This window comes from Oreochromis niloticus, linkage group LG15, assembly GCF_001858045.2.
Source record: "Oreochromis niloticus isolate F11D_XX linkage group LG15, O_niloticus_UMD_NMBU, whole genome shotgun sequence".
NCBI lineage: Eukaryota > Metazoa > Chordata > Actinopteri > Cichliformes > Cichlidae > Oreochromis > Oreochromis niloticus.
The window spans coordinates 373,764-401,624 of NC_031980.2; the positions used below are offsets into that span (position 1 = coordinate 373,764).

Here is a 27,861-nt window from a genome sequence, read left to right on the forward strand (position 1 = left end):
GCTGCCCGGTTGGCCGATGAGGTGGCACGGGTCGCCTGGTGCAGCTGCTGCGGGGTTAGGGAGAGCAGCCGTTGTGGCCACATTAAAAACTGCATCACTTTTTTTTTGTGACAACTGTAGATCAGCGAGCCATCAGCTCCCCCTCTCCCTCGTTTCAGGGATTTGTAGTCCTTAGCATGGGGAACGCCGCCGCGTGTTAGAGCCCTTTGCGGGAGTGAAACTACAGTTCCCTCAGAGCTGCTCGGAGGTGTTAGTTGTCAATATGGCTGTTGTCAGACAGACAAAGCAGAGAGGCAAATAATTCGCCTCTGATTAGAAATCCTTGGAAAAGGGTCGGACAGGGCATTGTTCCCAGCTGCTTCATTGCTCGGCTGCAGTAAACGACACCGCGCCTCTTTGCTTCCGTTACAAAGTTAAATGGTTAAGTGGACGATTTGAAGCCGAGGTAAGTCCTGTTACTCGGCTCTCTCGACACAGAAAGTGATGTTATTAATATCAAACGCTCGCTAGCCAGCGACGGCGGCTAACGTCAGCTAGTATCGGCGTTGGCACGGCTAGCGTTGTATGCTAATCATCGCACGAGCCCACGGCGACCAGCGTAGCCCACCTCAGATGGCTAATCGCCCTCCGCGATGCCAGGGGGGCTGTTGTCAGTGGGGATTCAGCCTCGGGGGGCAGTGAAGAAAACGAGTGCAATCCTCGAGTGTTACGGAGGGCTCGCCGTGCTGGGTAATTTTGACGTTAAATCGGGGCGGTTTGTCCGTGTGCCGCACGGAGCGCTCGCTAACGTTAGCTTTCGGGCAAAGGGCGTGAAAGCTGGCATCAACAGCGCTTCGCCTGCAGCGCTGAAAGGCGCGACGGATCTGTGCTCTCACTGCGGGCCAGCAAAACAAAAACACATGGAGGGAGAAGAGATACCGCCAACTGCGGGGCGAAGCGCTTTAAGACTGGAAGCGTTTAAAAAGCTGCGCTGTCAAACAAACTAGACTTTGGTTAGGAGCATCTGATGCGTCTAACCCGTGTTTAACGGCACGGACACCGTGGCTGTGTTTTTATTTTACTGTAGTTTTGCTGTTGGCATGACAAACACTCAATCTCTGAGTTCGTGAACTTAGCTGGGCTGTTATCAGGGGATATCCAAGCCCGATAGGAATGCAGACAAAGGGAAGTTTGCGTTAAAAGCCAGCTCCATCTTTAACTGCTTTACTTACGTGCAGGGTGAACTCTGGCTTCTGGGTGAATGGGTAACTTGCCCACTTGGTCACAGTGGGCATGAATTCAAATGTTCTTGTTTGTTGGTTTGTTTGCAGCACACATTTTGCTTTCACTTGCATGTTTAAACTCACTAATCCAAATTCAGCGGTCTTCTGTTGTGTGCAGCCCGTCTTTCTGGGGTGTGACAGATTTTGACTCTGCTTGGTAATGATTTACAGCATTAGCAGCTCACCTTCTAAACACCAAGGACTAGTTAATGTTCACCTGTCAGCGCCTCAGAAATAATGTGCTCAGACTCAAAGTGACCCTTTACTGCATGTGTCTGAAATCCTGGTAATGGTTTACGTGCCAGTCTCCCCCCATTAGTTGTCCTTTATGATAACTTCAAATGCAGTCAGAAGTCATTTATGTTTCCTCCCCCCTCCCCTCTGTCCTCCGCACAGTTTGGAGAAAGACAGATGTAGAAAAATGCCAGTGACCCCTTTTAAACCGTTTATCATATCGGCACAGGTCGGGTTGGCACAGAAGATGGAAAATCTGCCGCAGTCTGATTCCAGTTGCATTGATTTTGAGCACAGCAAATTGCTCATGAAAAACATACAGCGTGGGTGGTGCGCAGAGCCGGGGATGTATTGTGGCTCTTAAAGAACGACAGACAGAATGTTAAGATAGCATCAGCTGTCAAGGTGACTCTGGCACTCTGCGCGTGTTGCCTGCTGCTTCCCAAAAATAGCTGATTTTTATGCCCTGCCCCTCCCCTCGCCTCTTTTTCTTTCACACTTCTGTCTCTCGCGCTTATCTTCCTTTACTTCTCCGCTGCCTCTTTATATTTTCTTCCTGCAGTTTTTTTATTCCCCTCCCTTCCCACCCGTTTTATGCTTACTTTATCCCTCTAACTCTCCTCCGCTACCTTTATCCTCCTTCCCCATCATTCTCATGTTTTCTCCCCATCTGCGACTGCGTTCCTTTTCACTCTTTGCTACTTAATCCTCCCATTTCCTCTGTCACTTCACCATCCCCTCCACTGCCTGACTTGCTCCTCCTTTCCTCTCCTCCTTCCTTTCCTTCTTCACTTACTTTCCTAAGGATTCCTTCCTACTTTCCTCAACTTGCCCCGTCTGCATTTCCTGTTTCCTTTCCTCGCCTTGTGTTCCTCTGTGTTTCTCAGCCTGTCTGTATTGTGTCTCATCTCAGCAGCAGCAGCAGGATGTCTGAGTTCAGCGAGGAGCCGCGCTTCACTATTGAGCAGATAGATCTGCTGCAGCGGCTGCGTCGCACCGGCATGACCAAGCAGGAGATTCTGCATGCGCTCGACACTCTGGACCGGCTGGACCGGGAGCACGGGGACAAATTTGGCCGCCGCACCTCTTCCTCCTCCTCCTCCTCGTCCTCCTACGGCGTAGGCGGGGCCAACAGCTGCACCAACAACTCTGCCTCTAATACTACTACTACCACATCATTCAACAATAACAACACTGCCTCGGCAACCACCACCTCTTCAGCGTCATGCAACGGTGGCGCCATCAACAGTGGCGGTGAGGGCGGAGCCGCCGATCACGCAACCGCTGCCACCTCTTCAACGACCTCCAAAATCTCCACAGCCACGCAGACGCAGTTCAACAGCGCCGGGGGACTCTCGCTGTCTCCCAGCAACAGCTACGACACGTCCCCGCCTCCAGGGCCGCCACCACCCTCTGCCATCCTGCCGTCCCCGGTCTCGCTGGTGGCCCTGACACAGAACGGCCGCGACAGTCTAGCTGCCACCCCCAACGGAAAACTGTCTCCGCCACGATATCCGGTGAACAGCGCTGCAGCGACACGAGCGTTCGGGTTTGAATCTACAGAGGAAGATCTGGATATCGATGATAAGGTGGAGGAGCTGATGAGGTGAGTATGAGCAGAGAAACTTTGTCGAGTGTGTTTGTAGAACTGGGAAGAATAATGCGTTCTAGTGCACTGCACAAAAACGTCACCAGAGGGCCGTATGTAGTATTACCAGGCTGCTGAGCTCAGTAAGCTGTGAAAGATGGTGACGGGGAATAATACTGTGGGATTTACTGCTAGTGAGTCGCTGCTAAGATGGTGAAACTTCAAACGGCTAGTCTGAAATAATCATCGACACACCTCTCAGTCCAGCGTGGCGCCATCCACAGCTGACCAAAGCTTTAAGAATCTGTTTAGCTTGTTTATTTGTACAAAGCTCATTTGAGTGAACACACAGCAGTTAAGCAGTGGGTTCAAAGCTGCCCGGGTCCTTCCTGTGGAGAGTCTGCATGTTCTCCCTGTGCATGTGTGGCTGCTCTGGTTTCCTCCTGCAGCCCAGAGTTAATTGGTAATTCTAAAATTGGCCGTAGGTGTGGACTTGAGATGGAGAGAGTGTGTAAGTGTATAGAATAGAGCCCTGTGTGATTGTGGCTTGTAGTGTAAAGCTGTTTGAATGGTCAGGAAGACAACAAAAGCACCATGGAGACGACTGTCCTGTCCATAAAGCTTGAGGGCTTTTCCCCTTTAACATTCTGTACCTCTTATATCATATTGTGATGATCATGCCCACTTGAGGGGAATCTGGGGGCTCTACGGCATGGATCTAACATACAGCTAACAAAAAGTTGAATTTCACAATCAAAAGCTTATTTTAACAACTTGTGGTAGCAAGGTGCTGTTGATTCCTGAGACACCTAAACATAACAGTTACTCTGAGGTGTCCACACTCCACTATAACACACGTTATACACTCTTTAAAAAAACCTTGGTTTCACTTAGAAAATAGATAGATGGAGGTAACTTCCCACAGTGGGGAGCTGTGCCTCGTTTGGCCCACAGGTGTGGGAGGGCTGTCTGTAATGGCACAAATAAGAGGGTAAAACAGGCAAAACGGCACGGTTACACAGTAATGGGCTCATCCAGTGACGTGTGACATACAAATGTCGTCATTTTCAGGGTCAATTTCTCCAGTTTGTGTTGCAGCCTTTCTGCCAGCGGCGCTTTAAGGCGGTATTCATCTAAAGTCGCGAGTTTGTCTGGGATGGTGCCCAGGTACTAAACGGCTGTAAGCATGGACTCCAAAAACCTCTTCGGCAGTCTCGTGCCGGTAAGGAAAGTCTGAGAGTTGAGTTTGTGGTCTTGGCAGTCATTTTCACACACACCTGATTGTGCACACTAGTGTGTTTCTTAGTTTGTCTTCAACTCTATTTTTGTATTGAGCTCTATATTTGTCAGTGACCAAGTCAGTTCATCATCTGTTTATCTTCTTTACTAAAGTAATAACTGACCTGGAGGTGTTGAAGATGGCGTTCTTTTTTTAAGGTCGCATGTGTGTGAAAGCGTCTCTTTTACACTGTGTCGGTTGGTTGCTCATTGCTGTTCGCTGTCACTGAAAGGATGAAATGACAGGGAGAAAAAAGTTGCTTCGGGCTGGATTTCACAGTGAAGGAAAGTAGAAGTATATTGAGACGAGGCATTCACTGCCAGGACCGGTGCTCCCTGTGTCCTTGCATCGTTCCCTCCTCGGTCTGCGCTCCTCACCGGGGTCGTTTTTATGGAATCTCGCTGACGCATAAACAGACTTTTCTTCTGCCTCGGCTCTGATGTTAGCAGGGAAATAAATCAAATGATTTTTTTATTGATAAAGATAGAAGGCCAGTGAGGTGCAGAGCCTTTTCTCCTTTATGGTTAAAAATAAAAACCCAGGCTGTGGGTTACATATAGTCAAACACAAACCCTTTAAAGCCCACCATAGACCCAAGTCTGCCAGAGCTTATCTTTATATTTTTACATGCTGTAGTGCCATTTCTGGGACCATGTCAAGTTGCTTTACATCAACTACATCAACAACTGTTATATCCCAAATTGTAATATATGTATGCATTAGGGTTAGGTAAGTTCACAGTAACTACATAAATTGCTAAAAAGTTCAATAAACTGCCAAATAATGTAAAATCGTTTTTGTTTTTTACACATATTTCCAATTACAGTAATTTCACAGGTAGATCCCTCAAAACTGTAAATGCAAAAAAGTTGCACAAAATAGTTTCCAACCACAGGAAATTTATTTTGAGCGTCTTCATAGTTTCATTTTTAGATACACCAAGGAGAAACAGAACAAGGAAAAACAAAAGTAAACATTATTGTGCACAATTTGCAAAAAAAACATCATCAAAATAAACGATTTGCAGTTTAAGTTCTAAGAATCCCAGAAACTATACAGAAAGGCAAAAAGTCAAACATGGTGGACATGCAATGGTTTGCGCTGACGTTAAAGTGCCGGGAACAGCTGATTGGATCGGCAAAGCGCGTTTCTGGAATATTATGTTTTTGTTGTTGCCGGCACTTTTTACGCAATTTTTGCAAAGCCATAAAAACCGCGGCCTGGGACAGGCTGAATGCAACTAACTCCTCATGTTTCAGATGCAAAAGAAATATCGCGCTAGCTTATGTGGTTGCAATTGTACTGGCATTTAAAAATAGTTGTGCAAAACGGAGCGTGCGTGCTTCGATAGGCCTTAAAGGGTTAAAGCTGTCAAGTCTGGCTGTGTCTACGCACTGGAAACTGCACACACGAAAAGCCTTGTACACATGGGTTTCCATGTGCTTCTTGCTTTCTAGGAAAAGGATTCATGTTCAAAGATTTCAAATATGAGTTACCAGAATTAAAAATGTTCTTAAAAAAAATCTCTTGTTACACAAATTTACCTTCACTTGGAGGTAATTTTAGAAAAATGGAGGCGGAGAGGGCAAAGACAGCAGTTCATGTGTCTCATCCATCTCATCTACTACATCTACATCTACTCTTATTTTACAGTTTGTTCATACAAAATGTTTTTATGGTGAAGTCTGAAGCATTTGCGAGCAGCGTTATCTAGAAATGTTTTTAGGCCAAATATCTGATATGATTTCAGGAACCTGGAATTTCAAAAGCGAAGCTAAAGTTTGACACAATCGTCTGAAAAATGGATGGTACAGACAGCAGCAGCGTACCTGACGGCCTGTGGGAAGGAGGCTGAAATCTGTAACACAGCAATACTATGAAACGTCTCAAACCAGAGAAATGCTCTCAAAGACATTAGAGCTCGAAAATGGAGAAAAAAACAAAACAAAAATGTGATATTTAAAAAAAAAAAAAAGTTGCGCTGGCCTCGTTCTCTCGTATTTAATGCAAAAGCCGTTTCTGTTTGCAGGGAGCATCCGTAACACTCTAATGATTCTTCATGCTGCACGATCTGTCTCGTGCACCGGAGCTGTTGTATCTGATCTCACTGAGTCAAAGGTGGTTTAGTCTGAAGGCTGAGTGTTCTGCTTACAGGGATTACGTTTTCATATTCAGTCATGTTCAATATGAGCATGCACCACTGTAACAGCACAACTGCAGACCAGTAGTCCTTGGACGAATTCTGGACGCTATACGCTCGTCACACAGAGATGCAGCATATAGACTGTTACACATGTACTAAGAAGAGTGTTGGACGGGGCTGTGACGGGCGCCGGGCACCGCGGGCTCTTCTATTTCTGGAGCTCTTCACGTATCCGTGACGTCGCCCTGTTGACAAAATCTGTCACTGACAGACTGACAGACGCACAACCACCTGCCGACGTACTCCAGATCTGTTCGGGGACCCGAACACACACACACACACACACACACACACACACACACACACACACAGTGAAAGCAGCAGCAGCTGCGTCATCACGACTGCTGCATGTGCCCTACATTATCTGGCAGCGCTGTTCGTTCCAGCACAGAGGAAGTGGAAATGTTTTAGCTGCATCACATACACCAAAGTTGTCGTCCTCCTCGATAATCCCCAGAATTTCAAAGGGTTCCCTGGGAAACAGGAGCCAGTCATATTTGTACTTTTTACTTTTGCTATAAGCTTGAAAAAAGATACCAGGGAGAAAGAGCCAACCCATCTCTGCATTTGTAATTCCAAGTGCATATAACCTGTTTCCCCAGCTTGAATATGAGAGTGCTGTGCTTGTCTTCATGCAGCCTAGCCTGCCGGGGTTAACGCAGACCGTGAAAGAAAACATAAACTTTGCAGTTTAGTCCCGTCTAAATGACCTCCCTGACTCGGGCATTTGCTCTGCTGTCGTGAAACTTGCCTTTCCAGCTCCCGTCACTTTGACATCTGACTTGAGGAAATGTTTTGCTGCAGCAGCGCGCCCGTCTGCAGTTCAGCTGCGACACAAATGCAGATCTGTTCTCAGATTCTTACTATGAAGATGGCGGACTAAAGAGATCGGGTTTTAATACCGGATAAAGTTAAGTAAGTAAGTAAAGTTTATTTATTAAGCGCTTTTCATAGACGGGTAGTCACAAAGCGCTGCACACAAAGATTAAAATAAACAGTACAATAAATAGCGAAATGCACAATATACACAATATAGAGTTTAAATGTAAATTAAAAATGTAAAAAGCATTGGTCAACAGAAAGCTGGTTTAAACAGTAAAGTTTTTAACTGCTTTTTAAAGGATTCCAGAGTCAACCAAACGTAGTTGTAGAGGTAGACTGTTCCACAGCCTTGGTGCCACAGACTGAAAGGCTCCGCCCCCTTTCGTCTTCAGACGTGTTCTGGGAGCAACCAACAAACTCTGAGTCTGTGAGCGGAGACGGCGAGCAGCAGTGTATTTTGTGAGAAGCTTGGATAAATAATCTGGGGCTTGGCCATTTAGTGCTCTGTACGTTAAAACAATAATTTTAAAACGAATTCTAAAATCTATTGGGAGCCAATGTAAAGAACATAAAATAGGAGTGATGTGAGCTCGCTCGCTAGAGCGAGTTAGTAGTCTGGCTGCTGCGTTTTGTATAGCTTGGAGGCGAGAAAGAGATGATTTATCCAAGCTGGTAAACAGGGAATTACAATAATCTAAACGCGATGACACAAATGCATGGACAGTTTTTTCCAGTTCAGCTAAGGAGACCATATGTTGCAGTATAAATATTCCTTAAATGAAAGAAACAGGAACGAGACAGAGACTTTACGTGTGAGTCAAGGCCCAAAGAAGAGTCAAATATTACTCCAAGATTTCGAATATTTGGCTTAGCAGAAGAACAGAAAGGGGCAAGAACCTGACTGATTTTAGAATATAGATCAGGAGGAGCTATGATCATGGTCTCTGTCTTGTTCATGTTTAAAACAAGGTAATTGTTGGAAAGCCAATCAGAGATTTGAGTTAAACACTGGACTAGGGTGGACAGCCTATCCAGCTGATGAGGCTTAAAGGACTTATATAGCTGAATGTCATCGGCATAGAAATGATAAGACAGGTCACTAAAAGACTGAATAATGCCAGCTAAAGGAAGCATATAAAAAGAAAATAACAATGGACCCAAAACTGAACCCTGTGGAACCCCGCAGGTTAGGGCAGCAGTGTTAGAGGAGAACCTATCAGTCCTAACAGAAAAGGTCCTGTCTGATAAGTAGGAAGAAAACCAGTCTAAGGCGGTGCCAGATATACCAGCCAGAACCTTCAGCCTGTTGAGTAGGATTTTGTGGTCGATGGTATCGAAGGCTGCGCTAAGATCTAGCAAAATGATCACGGAACAATTTCCTGCATCAGATGCCATTAGTAGATCATTATGGACCCTTAAGAGAGCGGTCTCTGTAGAGTGCTGCTTTTGAAAGCCAGACTGAAAAGGGTCAAAAATCTGCAATTGGCATAGTAGGACCTGAACTGATTTTCTACAGTTTTTTCTAGTAATTTACTTATAAATGGCAATCTTGAAATAGGACGATAACTACTAGGGGAGGTAAGATCTAGATTCTGTTTTTTTACCAGAGGGGTTACCTCAGCATGTTTAAAATAGGACGGAGCACAGCCTTGCCTCAGTGAATTGTTGATGATGGATAGAAGTGTGGGACCAATGCTGGTGAGAGTCCCAGACAGGACAGAGGGAGGTAATATATCTAAGGAGCATGATGAGGATTTCATTTTACCTATTACTGCAATTAAATCATTGAGTGTGATTGGAGAAAAAGAAGTAAATGACCCGGGACAACAAATGGCATCTTCATAAGGGGAGGCACTTGAGGAGATTTTGGATCTCAAGTCCATCACCTTATTTACAAAGTAATTGAGGAAAGTGCTGAAGTCTTCATCAGAAAGTAACACAGCATGCTGAGTTGGAGGAGAAACAATACTGTTGATGGTATCAAATAGAATTCTTGGGTTATTTTTATGACGATTTATGAGATTATTGAAGTAAGAGGATCTGGCCTCTTTGACTGACTCGTTATATAAGTGAAGAAGTTCTTTGAAGCGTTCCCGATGGGCAACCAGCCCAGTGGACTTCCAGAGACGCTCTGCTTTTCGACAGGAGCGTCGAAGACCACGGGTTTGATTATTTAACCATGGTGTCCAGCAACTAACAGTGCAATGACTAGTTTTCAAAGGAGCAACCTGATTAAGAATGGCAAGACAGTGTTCATTAAAAGAATTAATAAGGATGTCAACATCATCAGAAGGAGGTTTAAAATTAAAAAGAGAAGAAAACTTTAAATTGACAGAGTCATCAATAAAGCGCCTGCGCCTAATAAAACTTTGGGGAAGAGACTCTGAGTTGACAGATACATTAAAAAAGACTGACTTATGGTTGCTAAAAGCAACTTCATTTAAGTTCATGTGGTCAAGGGAAACACCACAGGTGAAGACCAAGTCCAGAGTATGCCCAGCTGTGTGAGTAGGACCTGATACATGCTGAACAAAATTGAAAGAGTCCATAATGCTCAGGAACTCCTTAGTGGTAGTGTTTGATGAGTCCTCTGCATGAATGTTGAAGTCACCAACAATGATGACCTTGCCCAGTTTAATCGTGGAAGTTAAAAATTCTTGTAGGTCTGACAGAAAAGATGCAGCAGACCCAGGTGGACGATAAATTAAAATGCCGTATCTGGGCTGTTCTCGTCCAATTTTTATCATAATCATCTCAAAAGAGTTGTAACAGCTCGAGGAGATCATCTGGCATAAAAATGTCTTTTTAAAAATTAAAGCGGTTCCACCTCCTCATCCAGATATCCGAGGTGCACAGAGAAATGAACAGTCAGCGGGACAAAGCTCTAAAAGATGTGAGACTTCATTCTCACGCTGCCACGTCTCAGAGATAAACATAAAATCAAGCTTCTCCGTACAGAACAAGTCATTTAAGATATAAGACTTGTTGGCAATTGAGCGGGCATTAATTAACATCCAAAGAGACGGCAGCATTCTGGTCTCTCCTTAGGAGCAGAGCACGTGATGGATGAGATTTTTGGCTTGTTCCCTGCGTCGCCCACAAAGATGTGCATCCTGTGAGGCTTCAGAGCAACCCGAGCCGGCATTTTTGTCGGGACGGTATCGTCAGAAAACCGCTCTAGTTCAAGCTGATCTCCTGTAAACTGCATTTCAGTTTGATTAGCTTTTGAGAGCAGAGGCTCGGTAGTTTTTCAGGCCCGTTACATTGACAGGTACAGTGTTCATAATCTATTAAAGTGCGCGTGTTAGCCGCCTCGTCTCTTCCTCCTCTAAGCACTTCACACATGAGCTGTCTCCTCCTACTGCTGTGCTGTCCTGCTGCCTTCAGCTGCCCTGTGTGAACTGTACGAGTAAGAATAGGCCCATCGTCAGCGCCGCACCGACCGGCTCGCTGCTCATTCACGCTGCCTCTGCATTAGATTACACGTCCTCTTTAGAATGACCGAGAAGTTAAGTAGCGTTCAAAAGCCCTCATCTGCTGCAGGGCTCTCCAGCTTCTCGCTCGGCAGGGCTGCGGGGGCGTGACACGAGGTCTCAGCCTGTCCACGGTCCCATGGTGCCCTTCCCCATTTTTCTCACTTTCAAAGTGCACACTTGCTTCTCTGCAGGAGTTTGGCCTTTGAGTTGGCACCCAAAACATCCCCCTCCTCTCTTCCCCCCTCATCCTCAGTCTTGTAGCTTGTACAGCAGCTCGTGCTACATTGATTCACTGGTGTCGATACAAGCAGCATTTTTTTTTTCTTCAGGCTCTAATTTTAGCCCGCGCCGTGAGAGGCTGGTGTGGATGATATTGATGCTGGATGTCAAAGAGTCGTGACGCATTTTCATTTCACAAATATGCCAAACAGAGTGCTTAGGACCATTTTGACTGTGTGAGCCTGGGATAGCGGCTGGTTCAAATGCTGCTGTGATTGTATGGTTTGTTGGGTGGGGGTGGGGTGGGGGTGGGAGCCTGCTGGAAACCCTGTCATGTAGAGAGAAGGGGAAAAAAACCTGAATGCACTTTTAGATTTAGACATCTGACAAGTGTTCAGTCTGTACTAGACGGGAATGAAGCTGAGACATACCGTGTGTCTGTGTGTATATATGTATGTATGGGAGGGGAATGGGCTTGATGCCAGAAAGCAGGGTGGGTACACTGTGTGACTACACATCCTGCGTTCCTGCGAGTCTCTGCATGCTTTATATATATATTTATTTATTTTCCCGCTGCTGTGAAGTCAGATAGCGGAAACATGCCCTTTTAAATGCATTTTGAAAACATAGATTACTGGATTGCAGCTCAGCTCTTAGAGCCACTGCCTTCATGTTCATCTGAAATGCAATGCTGATTACGTGGGAGCCATAAAAGAAGAAGAGGGGAAAGCCACAGTACAGCGATAGTGCTGTCGACGTGCGGGCCAGACCAAAGAGGAGCTGCGGTTTCATAGGTTGGCCGTGACTAGGTGCAATAAAGAAACACAGATTGAATCATCATGAATGTGTTATTGTGCAGAAAACCAGACGAATGGCTTGTTCTAAATGAGCACAGAATTGGTGACAAAAGCATTAAACATGTATGCATTTCCCCTTTTAAGCTGGGTAATTATGCAGCAGCTTGCCTGTGTAATTCCACGTGAATGGCACAACAATGAAAGCTGTAATTCACTTCATATATTTTTATAGCCGTCTAGCAGCCAGACGTTGCCCCAGCTTCCCAAATGTATAATAATGAAGCTGTTTTCTTTGCATTTCTGCCTTGTGTCGAGCTGCAGGTTATGAAGCGCTATCACTGTGTGCTCTGTTTGCAGGAGGGACAGCAGTCTGGTGAAAGAGGAGATCAAAGCCTTCCTGGGGAACAGGAGGATCTCTCAGGCAGTGGTGGCGCAAGTTACCGGTTAGTAACTGACAAACTGACACGCTCAGCCACGTCACCCGTTTTCTGTTGCCGTGCCACGTTCGCTCCTCCTCACTTTTGACATTGACGTTTGAGGAGCTTTGTGTTATTGTGAAAAGCTTGTGTCCTGACCCTGAAGACATGTCCGCCTGCTGCGTTATCGTTAACTTGGGCTGCCCCCTAAACACTGACAAAGCGCCTGATTTCACACATCTCTGTCAGTGGACCTTTTTTGTGTGTCTGCGTCTTCTCACACAAAACAACACAAGATCACTTTTACACGTCGTGCTGTTTCTCACAGATTGGCGGGGTGTTATGTGCACGCTTCCTGGAATTCATTATGAAGTGAGTCTGTTCGTAGGTTTCTTCTTTGAAAGTAGTTTGATAGCAGTATGATACGCTTCCTCTCATCCTCCACATGAACTCTGTCTCCAGCATCTTGTTCAGCAGTCCTTGCTGGAGTCTGACCGCAGCATCAGAAGCTCGTGGATACTGAGCCTGCACACAGCTGTTTAGCTGCAGCTGTAAGGAGAGTGAGGGGGTTAATATCTCAAATATTCTCAATATCTAAGGCCCGTTTCACACCCATGGTTTGGTTTCCCCTTACACAGGAAAATGTTTGTGAACTTATCAACATGTGAGAATGTTTAGTCCTCTTATTGGCCAGATGTACCTGAGAAACAAAGTGAATATAGGAGGAAGGTGTTCTGGACTGGTGGAGAACATGGAGAATTTTACATTCATTTCATGGCTGCTGCCTCTGCAGAACTTTGCACCCTTTGGCATCCCAAAATGTAAAGGATACACGACTACGGGAAGTAACTTAAATTTCGTACGCCTGTAGTTGGGTCAGATCGAGGTCGTATCACGTTCACACCACAAATAAAAAGTTCATTAGGAACCGCACCAAGAGCCTTTGGAGGAGTTAGTGTGGTTCCTGTATTACAGCTGACCTGTAGAAGAACACACCTCTGCCGTTGCACACATTGTGGGTTTGTTGTTTTTGTGTTTTTCTGCAGGTATTTATTAAACTCAGACAAAGGAATTTAACTAACATTACTGCATTACTCAATAACCAAACAGGTGCTGCAAAATCAGGCCAGAAACCCTGGCATTTAAAAAGTCATACAGCTCAAACTCTAACTCCCAGATCCAGCGTCCAGCAGCGTTTGATAAGTGATGGAGGAAGACGGAAATTCTGAACTTGTGTGAGAGGAAACGCTGTGTGGTCCTTTTTCTATTCTCCTCTGTGTCTGTTGAACTCTTCCAGTGCTTGTCTACACTTTTTGCTCTGTGCAAAAACCACTGTGTTGTAATTTGATGTCTGGCTGCTTTCCAGGCATCAGTCAGAGCAGGATCTCCCATTGGCTGCTGCAGCACGGCTCCGACCTGAGCGAGCAGAAGAAGAGGGCTTTCTACCGCTGGTACACGCTGGAGAAAACCACACCAGGTACATCTGGCTTGATTAACTGGCACAATATGTTTTGGCGCTTTGCCCTTATTCGACAGTTGGCAGTTGAGAGTACGTGATAGTGGGGGAAGGGGTGACCCTGCAGTTCATGTGTGTCGCTCAGTGGAAGTAAATCGGAGACTATCTCGCTTCCGTATAAGATCTGCTTTTCACATGTTTTGAATCTTTTGCGCCAACCGAATCTCGAAAACGGCCGTCTTAGCGATGCACACGTACACGAATAGCACATTTGACTGCGGCTGTTGCTTAGCAGCACGCACTCTCTTGTTAATTTGTCATTTCTGCAGCAGTTATGAAGGATCAAAGCAAACGGAAAGGCTGTTTCACCTCCACTGAAGTAAGAAAATGAGGAGAGCAGAGTAGAGTACAGTCAGCACAAACACAGCCTAAGTTGATGAGAATCGGGGAGGAGCAGCCGACTAGGAAATGAATAAATAATTGTTTTGACCTGAGCATCCTTCACTCAGAAGGCAGCAGAGAGGAAAAACGGAATGAAGATGGAAGAAGAAAAAGAAACCTCGTAGTGAGCTCCGCATCAGTGTGGATGCCCCATCGTCGCCTTCACGTGACATCGCTACATTGTTACAAGCTGTTCAGAAACATAGTTTCACTTCTTCATGAAGACGAGGTCATTGCACCGGAGATCGGTTCACCACCACTCTAGTCTGAGGTCTGCATTTGGCTTTGATTGGTGGACAAGGTGGGAGGGGCCAAACTTTTCTGTTGATGATGAAGCCATAGCGTTAATCTTGGTAGGAGATCTCTAAGAGCCTCGAGGTGCACCTTTCCTTCTTAAAACTTAAAAACCACACATCAAACAACAACAAATCTCTTTACTGAAAACAGGGGTCTCAAACTCGCGGCCTGGGGGCCACTTGTGGCCCACATCACCCTTACTGGCTTACTACTGTGTACACTTCTGTCTGCATATACGCACACAGTGGGAGTAGAAATGCTGCCACGTGGGTTTATTTGGTCGTTCAGTGAAAGGCTTCAGTTAGTTCAAATCTGTGTTCACGTTTGTTTGTTTTACAATATTTGAAGTTTAAAAACACAAACACTGTTTTCTTCTACGTGAACACCAGAGTGGCCCTCACATGAGACGACAGTGCCAGCAGTGGCCCTCAGCTCATTTACGTTTGACAGCCCTCGTTTAAAGTGTTGAAAAAACTGTTTCGTATTTGGCCTCGTGGCTTTAAGCGAAGCTACAAATTAGCCTCAGTTCCCACACAGTTGTTGCCAGTGCTAATGGGGACAGAAGGTATGTGTATTTATGTGCACAAATGTCTCCCAACATATGTCCCAGTTAATTGTTTTCTTCAAAGCTTATTTCATGAGTCGGTCCCAACAGCAAAGATGTAAAGATAGCAGCAGAGTTTGCCTCACTGAGCTCAGCGTGGAGGCAAAGAAAAGCAGCACCGTAGGAATAAAACTCACTGCCTCCACTGTTAAATGTTGCTGTGATAATAAAGTAGCGAACATCTTGTGGTATTTGCAGAAATGTTAAATGTTAACAAAAACAGTTTGAAAACTTGCCATTGAATGTGGAACTCGGAGGTGCTCTAAGAAAACTGGAAGAAGAGCTCCAACAAGAAGGGACTACAGGAAGTGACCCGGCGATCAGCCAGGAAAGTAAAAAATCTGCGTCCAACTTGAGTAATTTGTAGCTGTGTAGTATCAGTTACAGCGTCTGCCCCAATAATCTCACTCAAGTGCTTCTCTGTGCGACACAGTTCCTTTAATTATGAAGTTAAAGTAAGATAGAAGTACCACTGCAGTACGAGAGGCAGGAAGGTTTCCTGTGTCATCCTAACTGATGACTATCTGTCAGTTCTTCCATATTATAGTGTTTTCATCACTATATTATGGAATCTGCTCACTTAGAGCTTAGCAGCAGTTAAAGATGTGACTTTATTGTGTTAGATAAAGAAATGTAAGAACCAGTGATGTTCATTTTAGAGAAATGTGGCTGTCAGCAGAACAATAATGGTAGTAGCAACATGTCCTGCGTACAAAGCTAGAAATGTATTTAGAGGCAAAGTTCTAACTTTTTACTTTATTTGAATTTTTCACATATTTACTGAAGTCTTCAACATTTAGTTTGCCATGTGTTATCTTTCACAGCTGTAGTGAGTTTGCTCTGTTTGCTTCACTTTATCCAGGCTAGATCTTTTTCAGTGACCTTTATTAGACTTTGATATACTCCTTTGTAAAATATAGAGCAGTCAGCTGGTGTGTGTTGTAGTAGTAAAGCGCTATATAAATACAGGCCATTTACTTAAACAAGCAGCTGTTTTTTATGTGCATTAAAGTTATATAAAAATGTAACAGTGCAATTTCCTCGCTGACAGTTTAACCAAAAGGCATTTCCAGTGGAAACTGGCCGACATATCCTCAGCATAACCATGTATAATGTCCACAAAACTTAAAAAAAGCTTATACACACACAGTACAGTAATATTATGTTGAAGCACAGTACGTATCACTCCGCGAGGCTCCTGCCTACGGTAGCCACAATGCTCCGACAATCCATCAAGCAGTGCGGCTTCGTAGCTTAGCAAAGTCACACTAAAACATTTGACAGATTTTCAAGCGCGGTGTACATAAAATCGTTTCGAGGTCAGTAAACACAACCAGAATTCATACATAAGGCACACGGGATTATAAGGGACACTGTCGATTTTCAGAAAAATCAAAGGATTGATTTTAAGTGCGCCGTATTTTCCAAACAACACGGTAATAACGACGGCCCGCTATCTGACGGACGAAAGCTAAACCAGTTCCACACCACTGAGGTTGCAGCATTTTTACAAACCAATTCTGGTTCATCCGTTTCATTCAACGATCCACTTTCGCTCTTCTCATTCTCCGTCGCTGCCATGTGCATATGTAAACAAAGGCACTGCGCATGCGCGTTTTACCCATATTCTATCGCGATATTTCATTTTCCTATCGTTGCCCAACATTATACCGGTATTACCGTGAACGGTATGATATAGCCCAGCCCTAAGATACATGATTAAAATAATCAACATTTGTGTGGGCCAGTAAGACTAAACAGGAGCCCAGGAACAGTCTGAGCCGCTACATCACACTACTACACCAAGAATGTTTCCAAATTTTCTGCAGATTTAAAATTTATCAGTTTCCTCGAGCTCTTGACCTTCAGGGAGGTCATCTTTGTGACAAAAAAACCCATTTGTTGTTATCAAGTAACTTTTGGTTTGCTGCTGTGTGCACAGTCATCCTGAATCCACACCGTAAAGGGTTAACAGGCAAAACGAGAGGCTCGACGCTTCCTTCAGATCCAGCGTGTACAGGCGTGCGTTTGCTGTATCGCCCTATAGCTAGGCAGCAGACGTCCCACGCCTTGTTCTCTGCAGCATGTTCCTCGGTGGAGCCCCGCCAACACCGTCAGCTCTGGAAACTGCTCCAAGCTATTTATGGCCAGACTGAGCCCGGCCGAGCCCAGCACCCCCCACACACGCACCTCCATCGCTGCTGCAGAGAAAATTGACTCCTCACTCACGGCTTTCTGATAAACTGGCACCAGCCAGATGATCCGGTTCGGCCTTGTTAAGTGTCCGAGCTTTGAGTGTAGTGTCGCGAGGTTTACGAGAGAGCTTTCTCACTCGGTTTCCTTTCTGCTGCGGTCGTTACCTGAGCTGATGTGACGCGAGTTTGGTGTCAGCATAACTTGTGAGATTAACACAAGACACGTTTTGCACGAAGGACTCTGGGCTCTGGCTGCCAGAGCGACCACGATCCTCACGCCATCACCATCTCTGCGCTGCTGTTCTGTCTTTCTGTCACTTGTGCTTCCAAACCACAGCGACACCTGCAGACTTGACACGCTGTCGGTTGTAACTGAGTAATCCTCCTGCTGCAGGTGCCACTCTGAACATGCGACCAGCTCCATTACCTCTGGAGGAAATGGAGTGGAGGCAAACCCCGCCCCCCCTCACCACCGCCCCCGGAACCTTCCGCTTGCGTCGGGGAAGCCGCTTCACTTGGAGAAAAGAGTGCCTGGCTGTGATGGAGAGGTGAGGTCCAGAGGAAGTGTGGAGAGATGATAGATGGTAGGAGCGCTTCATAACATCGCTCTTATTTCCTCAAGGAGTCAAAGAAACGGTGCAGCCAGCAAAGCCTCGCACGCACTCGGCTGCACCGCGTACACGGCAAACAGCAGCCGCTCCAGTTTGTTGACATCGTCCTTGTGAAATTAATTTAATCACTGTGACTCTTGTGCTATTTATAGCTACTTCAACGACAACCAGTATCCAGATGAGGCCAAAAGGGAGGAGATAGCAAACGCCTGCAATGCTGTTATTCAGAAACCAGGTAAACCAGCAGGTGTACAAAGCTACACGCATTTTGTTACCTGTAATGAGTGATGGCTTCGTTTGCTGGCTACAGAGCTGCGTCTGCATTGTGCAGATATTGAAGCAGCTTGGCTGTAAAATGCATCATGTGTGAAATCTGTGCTCAGATTGACACAAACAGTCACTTGGACTTAAGGACGGGGTGATGTCCCGACGCTCGTTTTGAGACGTAATTCATAAGATAATTATGACAACGTTTGACACAAATGTCTTAAAGCATAAAATGACAACATCAAGACAAGTCATATCCAAACGTGGCCACACTTGGAGTATTCTTCTGTCAGAATCGGCTTCCTTATCCCAAAAAAAGGATTCAGATATGGTGACGCTGTGTTTGTTTTTCCTCCAGGGAAGAAGCTGTCTGATCTGGAGAGGGTCACTTCTCTGAAAGTTTACAACTGGTTTGCCAATCGTCGCAAAGAGATCAAGAGACGTGCCAACATTGGTAATGTAGCTCTGTTTAATTTAGTTAATGAAATGTGTGTTACCGTGTTCCTCCCAGCTCACCAGGTGTCTGCCATGACCTCTGCAGGAGGCCGGCAGTAAGGAGGACAGCTGTAGGCTCGGAGGATGTTCAGATCAAACTGCTCCAACCAAACTCGGGTTCTTTAAATATGCCGGCAGTAGAAACATTTTTTATCAATGCGTTTATTTATTCTTTCAGATGTTTGAGCTTTTTAACATTTTGTCAGAAGCATTTTAATCAGTGATGCAGTATTTTAGTTGTACGGTTTCTTCAGCGAAGCTCTGGGTGAGCCACCTGCTTTTGTTCGGTTGTTTGGGGTTTATGCACTGCTCCAATAAAGTCTGGACTTTGGTCACTGCAGCTTGACTTTATTTCCTCACTCCTTCTGTCATTGGCTAGATTCGCTGGCGTCGCTGGGGTCGCTGTGTGACCCAGTGTGGGCCGAGCTTTAGCTGTCAGACTGATGATGGGCAGCAGCAGTTGCTTCTTTCCTGATTGGCATTGTGTCACCTGAATGCTCCAGACTTGCAAACTGCCGACACTTGTGCTTTTATAGATGGGCTCACACCTGCTGTTGATCAGCACCTGGCTGCTTCTTACCGTCCTCATTACGATGGAGGCAGTAAGGCTGGACTCACACGCTGCTTCTGCTTTGGGGCTTAGTGTGTAGTTCTGTGGTTGTCTGAGTTTAAGATCTTCTAATGACCATTTTTATTATGACCTTATACGTAAAACCTTGGACTTAGAAGTGTTTCCTTCTTAGCGTGACGGCAGCTGTTCAACAGTGTAACGGTGAATTCGATCTGTCGCTCTTTTATATTTGTCAGCCACTTGTTATCTGTTAAAACTTTGTATTTGGGCCTTCATATGTACACAATATGCATCATTTATCTTTCAGTTTTGTTTCAGTTATCTACTTTCAACACATGTAAACACTTACATGATACTTTTAGCAAAATAATAATTCAACTATTAAGTTGTTTCAGCCAAATATTTGCAGTATTACTTCTTCCAGCTGTTTACTGCATCCTTATAGCAGCCTGGTGATGGTTTCTTCCTGAAACCATTTACTTACTACTTTCAGACAGGTTTTTTTTACTTTGGAGTATCGTTTCTTTCAAATGTATCGGGGCTTCTGTACAACCTCTCATTGTATCGCTGGGTTGGAGTCACTGCTCTCTCATGTTTTGTAGTGTTGTCAGTGATGCATCATAAGTCTAACGAGCCATCCTCTTTCTCCAAGAAGCCACAATCCTGGAGAGCCATGGGATAGACGTCCAGAGTCCAGGGGGACACTCCAACAGCGACGACATCGACGGGAACGACTTCTCGGAGCAGGTAGAGCGAGAATGAGCATGTGATCGTACTGAGAAAAGGCTGAGCATCTTTCTGTCTTCCAGCTTTGTTTTCATAATTGATCCATTTTATTGTCAACAACAAGCACGTTGGTTTTATTTTTGAAGCTCCGAGCTGCTCTTGTTACTGAGCTGTGATCTTCTTTTTTTTTTACGTGCTGCTCATTTCAGCTCTGTTGACCGTACTGTCTAATTGGGCTCTGTCTCGTTAGTGTTAATAATCCCAACAGGCAGCTTGCAGTGCACCCTGAATATACAAAGCACTTCAAGTTCTCTGTTGTACATGATTGAAACTTGAAACGCATCAGTGAGCAAATGTTCTTGCCCTCGTTTTGTCCTGTTACCAATGGAAACATGTCTGCTTTGTCTGGATTGAACACACCAGCTTACTTATGATTGCTCAACATGCAAATCTCAAGCAAAAAGGTTACATTTCAAAATATAAAGTAGTGGTCCAGCGTTTTGGAACAGCCCAATTTTTCCAGTAATTTATTGCAGTTCAAGTCATTTAGTCCAGTGAACAGCTTGAAATGGTACAAAGGTAAATGGTGAAACACCTGAGGTTTAAAACAAAGTTACCCAGAACTGAAACATCCTACAGCTGCTCCAACTTTTCTGGATCACTTCCAGCCCCCTCTGTCTGCAGTGTTGGAGCACACCGTGGTACCAGACCCTCGGCAGCATCAGCTGAACAGTGTTGTACTGCAGAAAGTAGAGTGTTGCTACAGAAAAGGGGAATTAACCATGGAAGAGACAGACCATCATAGAAATGTAGGTCTGTCTTTGCCATTTCTCTGTAGGAAAGTCACAGTGTGAGTGAGTCACTCAGAAACTAACTGTGACAGGAAGAGGTCTGCAGAGCCAAAGACACACCTGAGTCAGAGGACAAGTGTCTGAGAGCTAACAGCCTGTGTGATAGGCGGCTCACAGGACAACAGCTTCAGGCACAGCGTAATAGAAAGGCTCAGTTTCAGCTGTGAGGGGAAGACTTCGAGCTGCAGGTTTGACAGGACGAGCTGCAGCAAGAAAGCCATCGGTAAGACGTCAGAATAAGACAAAGAGGCTTGGTTCCACAGTGAGTGGCATCAACTGTCAAACATGGAGGAAGTGTGATGGTCTGGGGCTGTTTGCTGATCCAGAGTCGGTGACTTGTACAGAGTGAGAGGCTCCCTGAACCAAAACAGCTACCACAGCATCCTGCAGCACCATGCAGTACCCTTTGGCATGGACCTAGTCTGTCAGGGGTTCATCCAACAGCTAGATGATGACCCACACATAAGTCCAAGCTGTGCCAGAACTACCTCAGGAAAAAGGAGGAGATGGTGAGCTTGGAAACATGGAGTGCCCAGCACAGTCTCCAGACTTAAACGCCATAGAGCTGGTTTGAACTGGACAGAAGAGTGAAAGCAAAGCAACCTACAAGGTCCACATTTATGGGAACTTCTGCCACAGATATGGGAGAATATTTGATTTCTGTTGTAGACAGAATGACACGGCTGTGTTCAGCTGTTATACCTGCCAAAGGTGCTACTCTGATGAGTCAAAGGTTAGAATACACTTTGGTCTATAAACTGATTCCATGATTTCTTTAACTCAAATCGCTTATCTGTCAGAGTGCAGTGAGACATTAAACTGCAGGATTTTCACAATAAAAGGCTGAAAAAGTCGGGGAGTTCTAAGACGTTTGACCGGTAGTGTGAATGTGTTCCTCCTGTGAAGCACCGCTGTAACAGTGGAAGAGAAGAAGTCATTGTGCAGATTTTACAGTGCTTCTCAGACTTCAGATGACCTGCTAGCTAACGCAGTAACTCTTTGTTGAAATGCCTCCAGGCCTGTGACCTCCCCTATTTTGACAAAAGACCTCTCAGCCGACCTTTTGGCCTTTATCGCCTGGAGCCCACCTCGCCCACACAGGTATCCCACACACAGCAACATGCTGAGACGCTCATGTTTGTTACCATAGATTAGTGGATTGGATTTTGATTGAGGAGCGAATCATCAGACTTTGTCATGAGTTTCCCGTGTGTGTGTGTGTGTGTGTGTGTGTGTGTGTGCGTGCGTGTGTGTGTGCGTGCGTGTGTGCGTGCGTGTGTGCGTGTGCAGTACAGCGCTACAGCACAGCTGTAAATGAGGCCAAAGCAGAGCCACAGTTGCATCAGACTGAGGTTAGAGAGGTCCCTCCATCTCCACAGTGCTCTCTCACATTTCTGATGAATATAGTAATCAGACTGCATGTCACTGAAAAGTTGATGACATGCTCGATGCCACTGATTTTCGGGCTCTTCTCAAGCCAAAGATGAACGTTTATTGTTGAAGCTTTAAAATATTCATTTTTTACAGTTAAACCTTTAATGTACAACAGCCGCGGTCCAAATCACAAACCACTCTGAAATCACAGTGACAGGTTAGACCAAGAAACATGAACTACATTTCAAGGCCAGTTTGAAATGACTGAGGACATTATGGATCAATTAGTATTGATTGATTATTGTATTTAGCCTAATTGTTTTCACATAATACACACAGCAGAATCATTAAATGAATGAAGCTGACGGTGATATTAATGTGGGGATTTTCTCTGGATCAGCACGTTACTGAGTGACAGAAGGATGAGGTGTTGTAGACGATCCCCCCTGCGTGTGATTAACCACATTAAACAAACCGTGAATTTGAATCCAGCTCTCAGTTCAGCACAGTTCACTGCACTGGCTTTGTGTCCATTTGGACGGGCATTTGGCTTCAGAGAGTGAAGAATCATGGGTACCAGCACAGACATGATTGCATGAAGTCCTTCCAAACAAAAGCGGCGTATTTAGCCCGACAGGGGCGACGCTGTGCATCAGTAGCTGATTGGTTGAACAGTGGGCTTGGACGAGTTCACCACAAAGGGGAAAGCTTAAAACAGCAGCATGAGAAGCTCAGACAGCAGCTGCAGTATTGCTCTGTTTCACTTTGCTCATGCACAAACTCTTCGTCTTGGATCGACTCCTCAGCAGGGGCCAAGCTAAAGAAGCAACAGCCCTAGCATGAAAGAGGAGCCCACAGAGCAGGTGTGGTTTAACAGTACGCAGCTGCACCTGCACGTGATGATGACGTGCAAAGGGTAGCACAGGACCTGGGTGGTCCCTGGGTGGGGTGTGGCTGACAAAGCTGAAGTGTCACAGTTATTAGGAAATGAAGGGTTTCTGTCCACTAAAATGAAAGCTGGGGCTTAGTGAGCTGTGAATTAGTGCTGTAGTTGCTGAGGGGGAGTGTCAAGGGAGACATGGGGTCAAATGCATGCAGTTTCTGTCATAGTTCAGTTTTGTGCACACCTGTTTGCTTTGCCTCTAATTCAAATTAGCAAAGCTGTGAGTGCAGCGTGTTGCTGTTAGTGTGACTGTGTGGAGACTCTAGACTCTCTGTAGTCAGTTTGAGGCTGCAGAGATGAACATTACCTCCTAACTGGGGATAGACACCTCAAGCAAAAACACCAGGCTTTCCGTAGAGAGCCACTACTGTCACCTTGTGGTAGAAGTATCACATTACATGCTTTACTTACTAACTTACATACTTTTATTTGTCTTTTTAAATGACTTCCTTTAACATGTCAAAATCACAGGTTTTCTTTCCTTACCTCTGAGGTAGACATTCTGTTTCCTATCATGACCTTTGTCCTTGATGTTCCTCCCAAATGCTCCTCCCTCTCTCAGGACGACAGCGCAGCGCACAGCGAGCACCAGGACCCCATCTCTCTGGCTGTGGAGATGGCTGCAGTCAACCACACCATCCTGGCCCTGTCCAGAACCGGAGGGGGGCCCAACGACATCAAGACGGAGTCCCTGGAGGACGAATGAACCGCACAGGACCTGGGACGGAGGAGGGGGGACGAGAGAAGGGGGAGTGCAAAAGATGGAGTTGGGGGACTGAAAAGAGACCAAAGTATTGCTACTTAGTAAAGCTTCAGCATCTGCTCCTCAGCCAGCCCCTTACCAACTCTTCCTTCTCTCCTGGCCTCCCCCTTCCTCTCCCCTCCTCCGAGTAATCCTTGTAAACAGTAATTACCCCCAACCCCACCTTACTCCATATATTGACACAGCTGGCAGAAATGGGTGACTGTAGGCCCCGTGATCTCTGTGGAAATGATCCACAGAAGAAAAGGCGGCTCCCGCAAACCCCTCTAAACGGCGGCTCTTGTCCGGGAGTGTGAACTCTCTCTTCCCCCTCAGTACAGGATACCTCTTCTTTCCTTACCTCGTCCTTGCTCCCCTTCTACTTCCCTCTCCAGCCTGGTCGTCTGAGCCGATCCTCAGTCTATCTCACCTCAACGTCAACCTCAGAAAAGTAATGTGTACTGTATATATATTATATACATGTTTTATACATATATATGTATATACATATATATGTATATGGTTCTTATGGTTCTCAGTCTCACTCACCTCATGGTGTGCTACCTATCTACCTACTTACCTGACCCTCAGATTCACCTCATCATTGTGCAATTCATCAGAAGAGCAACCTCTGGCCTAACATCTCGGGAAAAATGGACGAAGAGATCTTCCTCTTCTGCCTCTCTGGCCACAAGGAAGTCAGCAAAAATGATATCAGAGCTGCGCCGGCACTTTTGTCCTCTGTCCATTCCTCAGTAGAATAAATGGCTTTTGGTTTCCTTGCAGTAGAGCTGCTAGGTTGGATAGAAACGTATCTGAACTTTCTGTAGTAGCCTTACGTTCATGCAGACAGACGTTGTTTTTTGCAGTACAAGCAGGTTTTCATAAAACAGGGATGGGGACTGTGAATCACTGCACACACTGATAATGGCAAACGGTATCAAGGTTTATATCCAGCAGCAGCAGCAGTGATTCGAGGTTCCTTACTTGCTCTTCCTCTGGTTCTAGGTCAAACAGCAACTGGACTTTGTCATTTCTGCTCCCTGTGACACTATTGTTAAGTACTAAAGACTATGAGGATCAAGTTAAGGTCAATGTGATAATCGAGCAAACTTTGTAAGCTATCTAATAAGACGAGTTATGCTTTGTTTGAAACGTCATCCATGCCAAAGGAAAAGAGAGACGCTAAGCTAATACTGATCTGAAAACAGTGTTAAAGTCCATCCAAAGTTATTTATACCAACTCCTTTGGCCTACGCAGGTTTATTTCTTGACTCAGTATAGGCTTGACACTACAGCAGGCCTGTGTCAGTAAAGGTAGGTATTAGCAGCCAGGCATACAATGATAAAAAACCCTGAAGCTTTTTACTACTTCTGTGACGCTGCCTCCTTATAATAGTAATGTGCTTTTTCTAATATCAGAGAGATCAAATTAGATCAACTCCACAGTGAAAATGGTTACAAATATCAGAAACATGTTTGAGGCTTCTTTCATCTCTGTAGCCTCGGAGAAAAACTTGCATCTCAAAGGGAATCAGAGTCACCGACTACTAAAGAGGTGATTTTTCTTCTTTGCCCTGATGGAAGGATCTCCAAAACCATCTCTTATTGAATATCACTATGTTGTGAGGTGGGTTGTTCCTGTTCATTGCTGTGGGACTCGACTGTTTATTTTCTGTATTATTTTTTAAAGAAGTTATTTCTGTATGCCAGATATGTCCTAGCACGAAGTAGCGCTAGAAGCTAGCTTTGCTCAGCTTAGCCACAGGACAGAAGCATTAAGGCCAGCGTTGTCTAACGGGGACAGACCAAATGTCTAAAGCTTATTCTTGAACGTGTGACATTTATTGCGGCTTTTCTCTGTGGCTACTTGTGGATCTTTTAACCCTGCGGTTGTGTTGACCCCCCCACCCCCTTACTTTAGTGTTCCCGGTCAAAATTGACCGGTCAGTTTTAACAGCTCTTAAATTAACATAAGAAACATTTTTCACCACCAAATTCAGTTCAGTTGGTGGGTCAATGGGTCGTTCAGTAAGTCGTAAAAGGGGGTCTTTCATTTTGTCATTCAGTGGCCCATTCAGGGGGTCAGAGGCCCAAGGGGGGGGTCGGATGCTAAACTGAAAACTAGCGTTAGCATTGACTGTTAGCTTAAAACATAGAAGAATTTTTGTATTTTTTTAAAAAAGGTTTTGCCATGTTTTATGTGTTTAATCAGTACAAAACGTCAACCAAGTGCACCTTTTTTCCCTTTTGGAAAAAGCCTGACTTTCTGCTAAGCTAAGTTAAGCTAGCTTCTAGCATTAGCTCCATAGAGTCATAACGAAAAATTTTTAATTACATTTCCCACGAAGTCAGACTAGTCCCTGCCTTAGCGATGGTTTTGGAGAAAGAAAAGAATATTCTACGAAGCGGGATTAAACAAAACAGTCTCCCAGAAATTTAATGCCAATCCTCAAGTTTGTGATAGTTTGATTTGGCTGTTGGTGATCATGCACCAAATAAGTTCACAGGTTTAATACTGCGGTTAATGTCTGGTTCCTGCTTGTACACTAACTTCCAGTCCTCAGCTGTAGTCTAGTAAAGCTTTATTTAATTGTCCTGCTTCAGTAAGTTCAAAGCTGCAATACAGTGACTCTCAACTGGGACCTGAAAAAGCTCAAAGCTAAAAACAGTATGTATTTATACTCATTTTTTTATGGTATTGTACAAAAACAAATAATGTTTTGGAAATGAATCGTGCTTTTTTCCTAATTATTTTTCTCTTTTTTTAATTCTTATTATTTGATTGTTTTGTTCATCCCTTATTTGACTGAACAGCAGTCTCCCCGTTTGTATTGGATATAGTAAGCTACTTTATAAAAAATAAACCATGATGCACCTTAATGAAAATTAGTATTAACTAAAATTAACTAAGTATTGATGTTAACTAAACTTGAAATGTAACTTTTAACCAAAAGTCCAATTTCCAGTATATGATGGGGAAAGAAGAGAAATTCCAGTCGAGCTGCTTCATGTCATTCTAAACTAAAGCCCCAATATGTTCCAGTCTCTTTGGTAAATAACACCACACCAAACTCCCTGATAAAATCTCCAGTTTCTGATTTGAACAAGAGCACAAGCGTGTAACCTGTGTGCCTGTTTTTGACTCGGACAGATCGAAGCATTCATTCGTGAACTGAGCGCGTGTCTCATTAAACTACTTAAAATAATTAAACTACTTGAAACAAAAACTTTTTTTTTTTTTCCTTCTAAAGATTTTTGGGGGGGAGTTTGGTGTGATGTTCCCCTACAAAGAACTGGTGAAATTAGTCTTGGGTGATTGTGGGTGGGAAGAAGAAAAGTAAGGCATGCATTCAGAGATTATTCCCACTATGAGACACTTTTAAATGAACTGCCTTTGACTAGTTACTTTCCAATGCATTGGGCCACGGCATCTCGTGGCCCAATTAGCAAGTACAAGTTTTAATCCGCTAGTATTGAAGCTTGACAGAAAAGTTCATGGGGTGGATGGAAGAACCCTCAGGTGCTCACAAAGTAGATTGTGCTGTTTTTCCTTTTTTTTTTTTTTCCTCCAGAAGAAAACTGGAACCCAACTCGACACGGGCACTTCCCCACTCGCTGTCATGCATACTCAGTGGTAGTGCTTGCTTTGACGGGGTGTCCTCTCTCATGGTTGTCAGGGTCAACATGCATATGTGTCCTTCTGTGTCCCCTAGTGCAGCACCATCCACTTCATCCCAGTATAGCTCAGAAAAAGAGGACTGAATGCTGTTGTATCAATCTCAAATCTAGTTGCTTTCAAAGTTACTGTATTGCCCATTTCAGAATTTAGTGCCTTTTTTGGACAGTAGACTGTTCTGTAATTAAGATGTAGTATATATACATTTTTTTGTACAGTTTCTTTGTTCATTTTTTTAACTTGTGTTTATTTTAGTATGATATATATAAATATATATATAATGTACAAGAGAATAAAGCTATATCAATGAGAA

At 44.7% G+C, this 27,861-nt stretch overlaps 1 protein-coding gene across 9 annotated transcripts; it reads left to right on the forward strand.

Annotated features, from left to right (window-relative positions):
- On the forward strand, positions 1-27,861 carry hmbox1b (homeobox containing 1 b). Of its 9 annotated transcripts, XR_265915.4 has the most exons (11): positions 8-445; positions 2,410-3,102; positions 12,238-12,323; positions 13,663-13,773; positions 17,684-17,837; positions 18,053-18,135; positions 18,526-18,621; positions 19,886-19,980; positions 21,828-21,911; positions 23,690-24,320; positions 24,461-27,861. XR_265915.4 is itself a non-coding variant. In XM_005449885.4 (10 exons), exons 2-10 carry the CDS (start codon positions 2,423-2,425, stop codon positions 23,831-23,833), a joined length of 1,533 nt encoding a protein of 510 aa, XP_005449942.1. In that variant the 5' UTR covers positions 7-445; positions 2,413-2,422; the 3' UTR covers positions 23,834-27,861. The 9 variants fall into 9 exon arrangements, 8 of the variants coding, with proteins under 8 accessions (XP_005449945.1, XP_005449946.1, XP_005449942.1 ...); XM_005449885.4 differs by having other exon boundaries at positions 7-445; positions 2,413-3,102; positions 23,690-27,861; XM_013268850.3 differs by having other exon boundaries at positions 23,690-27,861.

Excerpts from the sequence above, each read along its gene's own strand:
- hmbox1b (XM_005449885.4), top strand. The coding sequence starts at position 2,423 with ATGTCTGAGTTCAGCGAGGAGCCGCGCTTCACTATTGAGCAGATAGAT. Across the intron at positions 12,324-13,662 it reads AGTGGTGGCGCAAGTTACCG|GCATCAGTCAGAGCAGGATC; the intron begins GTTAGTAACTGA and ends GCTGCTTTCCAG. Across the intron at positions 17,838-18,052 it reads TGCCTGGCTGTGATGGAGAG|CTACTTCAACGACAACCAGT; the intron begins GTGAGGTCCAGA and ends TGCTATTTATAG.